The sequence below is a fragment of the Echinops telfairi genome, unplaced genomic scaffold (assembly GCF_000313985.2).
Source record: "Echinops telfairi isolate 266 unplaced genomic scaffold, ASM31398v2 ScPeMD7_7427;HRSCAF=8465, whole genome shotgun sequence".
In the NCBI taxonomy this organism is placed as follows: Eukaryota; Metazoa; Chordata; class Mammalia; order Afrosoricida; family Tenrecidae; genus Echinops; species Echinops telfairi.
The window spans coordinates 15,609,199-15,621,571 of record NW_022111327.1 but is presented as its reverse complement, the minus strand read 5'-3'; the positions used below and the strand labels follow the sequence as shown (position 1 = coordinate 15,621,571).

General features: G+C 40.1%; 1 protein-coding gene across 3 annotated transcripts in view; it reads right to left on the bottom strand.

The window, feature by feature from the left end:
- KLHL13 (kelch like family member 13) overlaps nucleotides 1-12,373 on the bottom strand; it is a 204,177-nt gene that overhangs the window by 115,479 nt on the left and 76,325 nt on the right. For all 3 annotated transcript variants that reach the window (XM_045298582.1, XM_004710083.2, XM_045298583.1), the window contains exon 2: nucleotides 10,162-10,239. In XM_045298582.1, coding sequence (XP_045154517.1) covers nucleotides 10,162-10,211 — 50 coding nt within the window. In that variant the 5' untranslated portion in view covers nucleotides 10,212-10,239. The remainder of the gene's footprint in view (nucleotides 1-10,161; nucleotides 10,240-12,373) is intronic.

Genomic DNA, 12,373 nt, shown 5'->3' with positions numbered 1-12,373 from the left:
CACGGTTCTGCTGCTCTTCCCCTTAGGTGTCTTCTGGATCCAGGAGGTTCACTGCACAGGGATCTGTGCCACAGGACACACTCTACTCCTGACTCTTGCTCATAGCAAGATCCCTCCTCCTGCTTCTCAGCAGGCTCATTTTCTGAGCAGGTGGCATTCCATTCCCAGTCACTTACAGGTGAAATCGCTCAGTATCTTCCCCTCACCTTCTTCCCAGACTCATTCAAGAAAAGATCATTTGATGGGAGTTAGAGGCTGGCTAAAGGAGCTACATTAAATAATTCACTGCCCTGCAGATGGGACATCAATAACAAACGACCCCATAGAAGAAGCACACCAGCCTGTGCAATCATGAGGTGTCAAAAGGATCAGATATCAGGCATCATCAGAACAAAAAAATCATATCATAGTGAATGAGGGGGGGAGTGCGGAGTGGAGATCCAAAGTCCATTTGTAGGCCACCGGACATCCCCTTACAGTCAGGGTGCAGTGTAAGAACGATGAAACATACAACTTTCCTCAAGTTTCTAAATGCTTCCTCTCCCCCTCCCACTATCATGATCCCAATTCTACCTTGCAAGTCTGGCTAGACCAGAAGATGTACACTGGTACAGATAGGAACTGGAAAGGCATCCAGGGCGGATGATCCCTTCAGGACCAGTGGTGTGAGTGGCGAAACCGGGAGGGTGGAGGGAGGGTGGGTTGGAAAGGGGGAACTGATTATAAGTATCTTCGTGTGACCTCTTCCCTGGGGGATGGACAACAGAAAAGTGGGTGAAGGGAGACGTCGGACAGGGAAAGATATGACAAAATAATAATTTATAAATTATCAAGGGTTCATGAGGGAGGGGGAGCGGGGAGGGAGGGGTAAAAGTGAGGAGCTGATGCTAGGGGCTTAAGTGGAGAGCAAATGTTTTGAGAATGATGAGGGTAATGAATGTACAAATGTGCTTTGCACAATTGATGTATGGATGGATTGTGATAAGAGTTGTATGAGCCTCTAATAAAACAATTAAAAAAATAACAAACAAACAGCCAAAGCTCACTGCCATTGAGCCAATGCTGACGCATGGAAACCCTATGGCACAGAGCTGAACTGCTTTAGAGGAGTAGAAAGCCTCCTCCTTCTCCTGAGGAACAGCTTGTGGTTTCAAACTTCATAGGTTTGAATCCTGAATTCATGTTCATTAGCTTTGTGACCTTGGACAATTTACTTAATTTCTCTGTGCCTCAATTTCTTCATTTGTAGAATGTGAGTAATGGGATTGCCTGTTGTCAGGGATGCTTGGCCAATAAAATATAAAAAGAGTTTGGACCTGGCACCAAGTCAATGCTTGTTAAATGTTCACCATTATAATTACTATTATCAATACAATTACTACTACCGTTTGGACTTTGGATCAACAATGCCACCACCACAGAAGTACAGAGTCAATGCTATAGGAGTCATTAAACAGAACATGTGCTTGGAGGAGGTTGGGGGTACATGTGAATGAGTTTCCCAGGGGAATTAATACCCGTGCTGGTCTTAAAGGCTAAACAAGAATTGGTTAAGGCAAGATATAGGCGAGAAAACATTCCAGAAAGCAGTGTGAGACTGAGGCAACGCATCATCTTCCAAAGCTTGGGAAGGCTTCAACATTGGCTCAAGACAGGAGATGAAGCTGGTGGGGGGAGAAGAGCCACAAGAAAGTTGTGTTACTCTGGGTAGACTAGAGAAACGCATCCATGGGCACACATGTGTATAAGAAAGAGGTTTATATACAAGAGCAATTGAACATGTAGAAAACATCCCAGCCCAGTCCAGATCAAGTCCATAAGTCTAATATTAGCCCATATGTCTGATACCAATCTATAAAGTCCTCTTCAGACTCATGAAACACATGCACTGATGCCAAATGTAGATCACAAGCCAGTGGGTAGAAAGTCTTTGGATCCAGTGTCATTGGAAACATCTCAGCGCTGGCAGAGGTCTCTGCATCAGGGTGGGTCCATGTGCCTTGTCAGTTGCTCTGTTTCCCAGGGTGTGAGCAGAGTCTCTCCTACCTCCAAGGAGGAAATTCCAGATTTCCCAGAATTCTTGGGAGAAGGCCATGCCCACACAGAAGCCTCACTGGCTATGATCTGATTGACAGACTAGACTCCACCCCTTCACTCATAATCCTCTCAAATTGACCATTATATAACTACCACAAAAGCCTTTGCCCCATGGGAGCCACTAAAGAAACCTAACCAAGGAAACATATGAGGCACTTCAAAAAGTTTTGGGGGAAATGGAATTAAAGGAAAACAGAATATTTTGTGAAGCCCCCTATTTACATTTCAGAAAGATCACTGTGGCTGTCATGGGAAAGATGGTTGGGAGAGGAGTGGGAAGGGAAGCGGGAGTAAAGCTAGAGGCAGAAAATCAGATCAAAAGGATATCATGATGGTCTCTAAGAAAAACTACACAAGCTTTAAATAAGGTGCTGGCAAGAAGCAAACAGTGGCATAGGAACCAATTGGAGTAATAATTTATTAGGCACCATCGAGTTGATTCCAATTCATAGCAACGCTGCGTACACCAAACTGAAATACTACCTGGTCCTGCCTCATCCTCACAATTGTTCTGATGTTTGAGCCCATTGGTTGAGCCCACTCATGCAGCCACTGGGTCTAATCCATTGAATTGAGAGTCTGCCTCTTTTTCACTGACTTTACCATGTTGCTCTCCTCCAGGGATTGATCTCTCCTGACAACATGTCCAAAGCACATGAGACAAAGTCTTGCCATCCTGGCTTCTGGTTGTATTTCTTCCAAGACAAGTTTATTTGTTCTTTTGACAGTCCATGGTACTTTCAATTTTCTTCATAATAATTAAGGAGGAAAAATAAGACGGGGTGGCTGATTAATGATTAATGTGGTTAATGAGAAAGAACATGGAATCCAGGATGATGGCCAAGTAACTGACCCAGTCACCTGAGAGGTGTTATTAAGTGAGGTAGGTTGCTGGGGGTGAGATTAGATGGGTTTGGCCATGTCTGCTTTTACAGTACTGGGGCATGTTCACTTATCAGTTCCAAAATATTCACAGGGGTTTTAGATAATGGGGTTATAAGTTTTCATATTTTCTCAAATCCTTCACAATGAGCATATATTATACAATAGGAGGAGGAAAATGTCCGACTTCAAATAACACACTGGTAGTAACCTCTGATCCTGCCTCCCTCAACTTCCCACTAAAACATTTTTAAGATTTAAAGCTCGAGGAAAAGTAATGCCAGCACTGAACCTGAGATCTGGCAAAAGAGCTGCATTTTTAAAGTAGATAGAGCACTGTTTCCTTAGACTTCGATCATTTGACCATCACACACACACACACCCACGTTGTGTTTGGATCAAGCCAGATGTTACAACCCCACGGCAATAATTGAGAGTAACCCTGTGTGGCAAGCTCTAGAAACGTGGTGCATCCGTTTCTTTTCTTTTCTTTTTTCTTACTTTTATTGGGGGCACTTACATCTCTTATCGCAATCCATACAGTTTCTCATTGGTGCTCTAACAAATTACTACTGATTTAGTAGTTTACAACAACATAAATTTATTATTTGATCATTACGAAGTTCACAAACCTAAATTCAAGATGTTAGCAGAGGACAAGAGAAGAATCTCATGTCTTTCCCTTTCTTGCTTTTAGAGGGCACCTGCATTCCTTGGCTCTAAACCCCTTCCACCAACATCAAAAGAGCATGTCCTATTCCTGACACTCAGCCTTTTGCCTCCCCCTATCTATAAGGACCCTTGTGATTAGATTGGGCCCACCTGGACAACCCAGGACGTTCTCCCCATCTCAAGTTCCTTAAATAAATCACACTAGCACATTTATTCCCTTTTTCCAAGTAAGGTACGGTAACCTAGTCACAGGGCGCAGGGCTTAGGATATGGATTTGGGTAGGGTGGGGGTGGCTGTTTGAAGGGTAAGAATGGATTCTTCTCTTGTCCCCTGCCAACATCTTGAATTTAGAGTTCTGTGCTTCAGAATGCCAAAATAATACATTTGTGTTGTTTTAAGCCACCTTCTTCTGTCGTTCGTGCATAGCTAAGAATCTTGAACATCAACTTGTTCTTCTCCTGTATAGCTGATATAGAACTTGGATCAGTACTCAAGAGCATAAAGAATGGAACAATGGTCATTTTTCCTTCAGCAAATATTTGAGCAACTATTATGTGGCAGGCAGACATTGTGTTATTTGCTAATATTAACACAGTGATTTAAAAACATAAGATCCTGAGCATCTATTCTAATGAAAATAGATGGATAACAAAGAAATAAATATATTAAGTTATAGTTATAGTGATGAGTGTTAGGCAGAGAACTGAACTATGGGAGCCCTGTTGGTGTAGTGATTTCTACATTGGGCTACTAACTACAAAGTTAGAAGTTAGAAGTCACAATTTGCTCTGTGATAGAAAGATGATACTTTCTACTTCCATGAAGAATTACAGTCTGGTAAACCCAAAGAATTATAGGCAGTTCCACCCTGTCTTATACAGTCACGATAAGTTGAAATCGACAGTAAAAGCTAGCTACTTTCAATAAGGAGGAGAGGACATTAAGAGGCTAACCAAAGAACAAGAACTAGCGATACAAATACCCAGGAGAAGAAAATTTCAAGCAAAGAAAGAGCTTGTACAAAAAACATTCAGACTCTTTCTTATTTTGAAAAAACCAAAACGACAAAAAGCAAAACAACCAGCATAAAGCCAATGAAAATGTATTGAAAAGGAAAGAAAATGACAATTAACATCCTAAAGACTCGCAGAAAAAGTTGAACTCTGCAAAAGCGTTCCAATAAAAAAAAAAAAAGGGGTTGAGAAAACATGTTGAGGCAGGAAGAGAAAGGCAAATAAGATAACAAGAGGAACACAGATATCAATTATGTTGGGTAAAGTGCAAGGAAATCAAACTTGTGTACCAACTCAAATGCACATTGGAGAGGGTAAAGAGAACATCTGACACTGTGTAAAACAAATTCAATAAACAGAAGTACCAATTTGAACAACTCTCAAAGAGCACAAGGCCAAGGGATAACAAATGTTAAAGCAAAGAGAGAAAATATGATAGCTGGAGAAAACATTATTAACTCTTAACACGTAAAAGTTCAAGTTATTTAAATATTTAATATCAACTTGTTCATACTAAGGAATGGTTGTGCTGTGCGGCTATTATGTTTACTAAAATTGTTCACTGACGTGTGAGAAAGCTCCTGATCTGAGTTCTGGTCTTCAGTTACTAGTGTTCCATGCATCAAATCCAGTCCTGAGATGGTCTGTAATTCAGGTGCGCTTTCCTCAAGGTTGCGTTTTGGCTCTTGTATATCTATTTCAATTTTCTTTGCCTTCAACTTGATCATTCATAGTAAACCCTTGGCCTTATTCTGACTGATGTTATTCCGTTTCTGCATTAACTGTTTTCACAAATGTAGTAGGTTTCATTCCTATGCATTCCATCCATCAAGGTCCATGTGTGTAGTCACTGTTGGCTTTGGTGAATAAGAAGTATTTGCAATGATTGAGTAATATGTCTTACAAAATTCTATCACGTAATAATCGCCAGCATATTTGGAATCACCAGGGCCACATTTTCCAATTACTTATTGGTCCCTCTTTGTTTCCAGCTTTCATATTCCAATCACCAGTATTGATCAATCTTAATTGCATGCTTCATCAATTTCAGACTATAGAAGTTGGCCAACTCTTCAATTCTTCACCATCAGCATTCAGGATTGGTGTGTATATTTAAATAATAGTTGCACTAACTGGTTGTCCTTGATGCTGTTCTTATTGTTTTTATATGCAATCAAGACTGTTCTGACCCATAGCAACCCTCTGCACAACAGAAGGAAACATTGCCCTGTCCTGCACCATCCTCACAATTGCTCCTCTGTTTGAGCCCATTGTTGCAGCCACAGTGTAAGTCCACATTGCTGAGGGCCTTCTCTTTCTCACTGGCCCTCTCTCTACATTACCAAGCAAGATATCCTTTTCCAGGGACAGGTCTCACAATATGTCTTGCCGTCCTGCCTCTAAGAAGTACTTCTTCCGAGACAGATGTGTTTGTCCTTTTAGTAGTCAATATTCTTAATCAGTACCACAATTCAAACACATCAATGCTGAGAGGTCAACACTGAGACACTGAACGGAGATAGGATTGAGACAAAGAACGTGAGGTTAAGGGTGGCTTTATTAGGGGAGGGAGAGAACTCCTGGGAGGAAAGAGAGCACAGAGAGGGACAGGAGCATCTTGAGCTCATGGGCTGTTCTGAGACCCAAAGAGTGAGGTCAGGGAAATCACAGCTGGCCAGTCAGGCGGTGGGAGATATGGAGGGCTAGAGCTAGGGAGGTAGACCTTGACAACAAGAAGGGAGATTTCTTGCTTGCAGCTGCAGGACCTTGAGTCAGAATGCGACCTGTGGGAAGTGCCTTTGTTGTTTGCCAACCTACTCCCTGGAGTGCGGGACAGGGGCTGCACGACCTTGGTCTGGAGAGATAAGCTCCTTGGAAGGTTGGGGCAGAAGATGCAGACTTCAATAGGCCATTTATCTTCCCCAGAGGCTGACAATGGGGCCCTTGAAGCTCTATCCTCCTGAGGAGCCAGAAAGGAGATGGGGGCTGCCTAGTCTGGACCCGGCCCAAACAAATTCTTCTTCAGTCTTCCTTATTCAAGGTCCAATTTTGACTTGTTGGTAATTGAAAATACCATGTAAAAAATACAATGGTGATTGAAAATGCTATGACTTGGGTCAGGCACGTCATCCTTGTAAGCGTATGGATATTACCCTATCACTGACATGAGAGCACTGTACTTTAGCATAGTCCTCTAAAGTCTATCTAAAGTGTTCTATACAAATTATGAATTACTTATAGCCTCAGGGGAAACAAAACAAGTAAACTCAGGAAAGGTGGGGAGAGGAAATATAAATCTTTTCATCTAGGACACAAGGAAAAGATTTAGACCTTAGATGGGAAAGTTAAAATGTGGGGCATGTACATGGCTTACTGGATTATACATTGGGTTCTAACCACAGGGGGAGCAGTTCAAATCCACCAGCCACTCCTTGAGAAAAAAAAAAAGAGAAATTTTTCTGCTTCTATAAAGATTTAAAGCTTTGGAAAACCGCAGGGGCAGTTCTACTCTGTTCTATAGGCTCACTGAATCAGAATTGACTTAATGGCAGTGCGTTTATTTTGGTCTGGTTTGGTAGATGAGATTGCCAGACAAAAAGGGCACTATATTAGCCAAACAATGAACATTTAGGAAACAGATAGAGTTAGTCAAGTTGGGTGGTAATTCTGCTCTTGAGATACAGAGACCCTGTCTAAGGCCCAGAAAATCCTTCTAAAATTAGTAAACCTTGCAACATTATGAACAAATCCGTATCCTTTTTTATAAAATTCTGCAACCCTTCAGTGAAAGGCACAAACATGGATAATCTGAAAGTGTACTTATTGCAAGTTTTTATGACAGCAAAAATGTGTAACCCAAAACTAGGACATGTCTGAACCAAACTAAGCCCATACTATCAAATGAAAGTGACCCCCAAATTTTAGGCATCACCTTCATTATTATATCCTTCTAGGAATCTTCTATCCTATTATTTGACTTTATAATCAACCACTTTCTCGCTCACTTCAACAAAAATTAAACCTTCACAAAGTTTTAATCTGTAAAAAGCACAGAAAAAAAGTTTTAGTTAAAGTTCAGAAAGTCAAAGTTATGAAGATAGTAACAAAAGGACTTATCTTTGATGGCTGTCAAAAATTCACTTTCCTTAAAGTCAACAAAATATGCATTTAGTTGCTACTTTCCATGTATTATTATGTTTGGATAGCCAGTAAAACTAACGAATCTGTCTTGGAGGAAATACAGTCAGCATTTTCCTTAGAAGGGAGAAGGGAATTTATCTCCTATGCTTTGGGCACGTTATCAGTAGAGACCAGTCCCTAGAGAAGGACATCATGCTCGGTAAAGTAGAGGATCAAAGAAAAAGAGGAAGGCCCTCGAGGAGATGGACTGACACCATGGCGGCAACAATGGGCTCAAGCATCGGAACCATTGTGCAGATGGCGCAGGACCAGGCAGTGTTTCCTTCCATTGTTCATATGTGCAAGTCAGATAGTGATGACCCCATGTGAGGGAAAGTGACTACAGACTGGGCAGGGCTACCAGATGAAATCTCACATGAGAGTGCTGGATAAGAGAGTCTATAGTACACAATGGACTCAGGCATAGGAACAAACGTGAAGATGGCGCAGGACCTTGCAGTGTTTCGTTCTGTTGTGCAGACGGTTGCTATGGGTCAGAGCCGACTGGATGACACCTAACAACATAATATACAATTTGAGAGATAAATTTGGGAGTCCAGGATGAGCTTGATTTCATTAAGATATAATGATCTAATTTACCTATGGTAAAATACACGAGCATCTAAATACATATATTGATTTCTTTGCTTTGCTTTCATTTTTTTAAACATATGCCTAGCTCTAGGTTACTGCAAAGGAGCCCTGGTGGCATAGGCGGCTATGAGTTGGGTTGCTAACTGAAAGATCAGCAGTTTCAAACCACCAGTCACTTTCCCCTCAGGAGAAAGATGGGGCTTTGTACTGCTGTACAGAGTTATATGCTCATAGAGTGCATACTTCTTACTCAACATACTGTTTTTGAAATTTACTATTGCTGCATGGATCAGCTGCTTTTCTTTTTGATTGCTGTGCAATATTCCATGGTTTAAATATACCAAAATCTGTTTATCTATTTTCCTGTTCATAGACTTTTAGGTCAAATCCAATAGTTTAAAATTACGTACAAAGCTCTTATTAACATTATTGTATAAGTTTTATTGTAGTCATATGCATTCACTTATTCAGTATATATATGTTCAAAATGAATCAGAATCAACTCAATGGCAGTGGGTTTGGCTTCTGGGTTTATCCAGCAATGCTTGTATGCTACACACTCCACTCACCTTTCTGAATTCTCAACATGCCCCAATCTACTCTTCTGTCTTTTCAGTCAACATGGCCACACATTCTATGGGCTATGATTTTCTCAGCTCTCCTTTCTGTATCTTTGAGCAAGTCTACTTCAATAGTCCCTAGGGTCAGTATCTGACCCTTGGCTAGATGATAGCACACATGTCCAACGAACAGGCAGCCTTCAAATGATATTTTCTAAATGAAATTATTATGTAAAATCCCCAGTATGATGTCTGCCAACTAACAATGACTGTTTCCTGTCCACCTCAACCTTTCCCCTCCTTGTGCATTCTTTTAAGACTCACCTAAACTTTAAAGTATTTCAGGAACCCAAATAACATATATATTTTTAAATTTAGTCCCATAAGTACATTTGAATATTAGCACTTAGCTACCATTTACTAGCTGCACACACACATACTTAGGTAATCCTCCCAACAATTCTTTGATGTATCTATCATTATTATTTGCAGTTCATAGATAAAGAAGCTGAGGTATATAGCAACTAAGACTACACCACTGGTAAATGACAGAGTCAAGATACAGACAACTCTCACGTACGATGTGAAATGCATCACTCAAAATGCACACTCAAGCGATGGAGGAAAAGTACTACTCCACATCTTCTAAACAGACCTTCTCTTCCTTTCAATCATGCATTCCAAATCCGAACTTATCAGAAGACTCTAAATTTGTCATGGTCACTTCCTAAGGTTTTTACAGGACGTTTCAATAACAAATGTGCATACGCCCACTTGGCCATCCTACTTTTTAAAAACACATTGCATGTGACTTCTGTTCTTAAGCAATGGATACTTTTATGTATTGATTGATGTATTTCATATGATAAAATGTAAATCAGTATTTCCAGTGATGAAATCTCATGTGCTCAAATGTATTCCAGTTATGATTCCCAAATTACCTGCTGTGAGTTTTCATTAGCTCAGAACACACTATCACTAATATGTTCGTTAGTCCATTTTTTTTTCTCGTTCACTCACTCTTTCAGGTAGCAAACACTGTTTGTCTATATGTTTGACATTAGGTACTTAGCAACTGTTTACTGAGTATCTACTATGTTAGGCACATAAATAAGCAGAAGAGACTTATAATTTATCAAGTAAATTGTTTCCATAAATATACCGGTTACGAAGTATGGCAGCAACCAATTCCCCTCTATGCTGAAGGTCCATCACTTCTACAAGTTGAGTAATGGATGACCTGTTCAGGAGGAAAAGAAGCCCATATTTACTATGAAAGCCAATACTAGAATTTTTTTAACTATGCTGCCTTTGTAATATTTTATATTATTCACAATTGAAAAGAAAAACTTGTATTCATGTACCTAATAGTCATGCTACAACATATTATGAAAATTAAATAAACAGAATCTTTGTAAAATTGCAATAACCAAAATATCTCCAAAATCAATACTAAATCATTAATTAATTCTGATGACAGTTCATGTGGAATTTTTAACTTCACCAATAACTGTAGAAAAACACTCAAGTATACAGGACATTGGATTGAGCCGCAAGTCAAAGGCGAGAGGAGTTTGTGTACAGTTGGGTTTGGTGAGAGCAGTGAAGAAAGACTTGAGACAAACAATCACCAGTGAACAGAGAGACAGCAGACTCCAGGGGGACTGGCGGCCTGAGAAGTCCACAAATGGGATTCACAAGTGTTAGACCAAGGTCGCTTATAGAGAAAAGCTGGTGTTGTCATTGTTGTTAGTTGTGATTGAGTCGGTTTCAACTCATAGCGAGCCTGTGTCCAACACAACCAGATATTAAGGGCATGAAATAGAGATTTACATAGAAATGTTGTTTTGTTGAGCTTAATTGAATGTTTTGTTTTGGTGGTTATTGATTTATATAAGAACAGCAGGTGTGGGTGTGATAAAAGGAGCTATAGCTAATACATAAGTAATGTTATATTGCATTAGAGAGAGAGCCCGTGTTTCTTTTACAATGTATTTTGTTTCCACTGAACTGGGAATGGAAAATGTGTATTTTACGTTAAGTTCCTTTTAATGATGTTAAATTATTCCATTGAGAGGATAAAAGGATATGAGAGTACTTCAGAAAGCTTACTGGAAAATAAAACTAAAGGAAATTGTCTTGTTTCTTCTTGTTTTCTATGATTTTTCTGTAAGTGAAATCTAGGAGACATAAATCTGTAGGCAGTAACTGGATCAATAATTACCTAGGGGCATGGAAAAGGAGGTGGAGCATGGGGTGTGGGCGTGGGGTGGGGAACTCATAAAGAGTATGAGAAAGATTAGACAACTCCTCTTAATATGATTGAACTATTGAGTTGTATGATATGTGAACCATATGCCAATAAGACTTTAAAAAGGAAAAAAATAATGGAATTCTCCCATAAACTTTTTGAAGCGCCCTTGTATTTATTTAGAGTTTACTTTGTTCATAAAATTATGCTTTTTTACTAAGCAATGTGAAGATCGTAAATAATTCAGCAAGGGGGGAGAAAACATTCTTCATTGTCCTCAGCCCTATTCCTACCCCTTAATTTAGGGGGAAAACAAAAGGAAATAGAAAAGAAAGGGAGGAGGACTACATGTCTCTTCGTTGCAAACCTCTAAAAAGTAAACAAATAAAATGACAATATGGCGCTTTTGTTTATTTGTGCAATCACCTTTTCCTCCTTATAATCCCATTATTATGAGAAACCAAGTTAGCCTAAACAGCTACTCAACATTTCAAACTTGATTAACCTTTGGGAGGATTCGTAGCTGCTTTTAAAAACCTTAATGTGTGCAAGGCTTCTCCATTTATTAGAGGTGCAAAATGAAAAGAACTACTAGAGATAGATTCCCACTAGGAATCTTGCGATGAGAAAAATAAATCATCCACACCCTGTTTCAACAACTGTATCTAAGGTGTCATCAAATGAACTGAATCGAATATGCATTTTACAATTAATGTCATAGTGTATTGAAGAGAGTACGTTTTTTCATTTCAAATGTACTTATTTATACTGGGAATTGAAATGTGTATTTTTCAAGCAACAGGCTAAGATGGGATGCCAGGCAACTGTAAGCTAAGGTATCATCCCACTGGGCCTGGACTGAGAAGCAAGGCCCCCACTATGGGGGCATCAGAGGCACTGCCTCGAGGCCTTGGTCTCCTTGTCTCAGGGCCCCATGGACCCCATGGTCTTGAGGAGCTCTTTGACTCTCCCCATGTGGCTGTCACCACACCCATTGCCTTTCTAATTCTAGCGGCCCTCTCTGAGGCCTGTGCGACATCACTCTCCCTCTGGAGCTTGACTCATAACCCTGGAGGGCAGAGTAGAACTGCTCTTTATGGTTTCTGTGGCTGTACATTTTCCA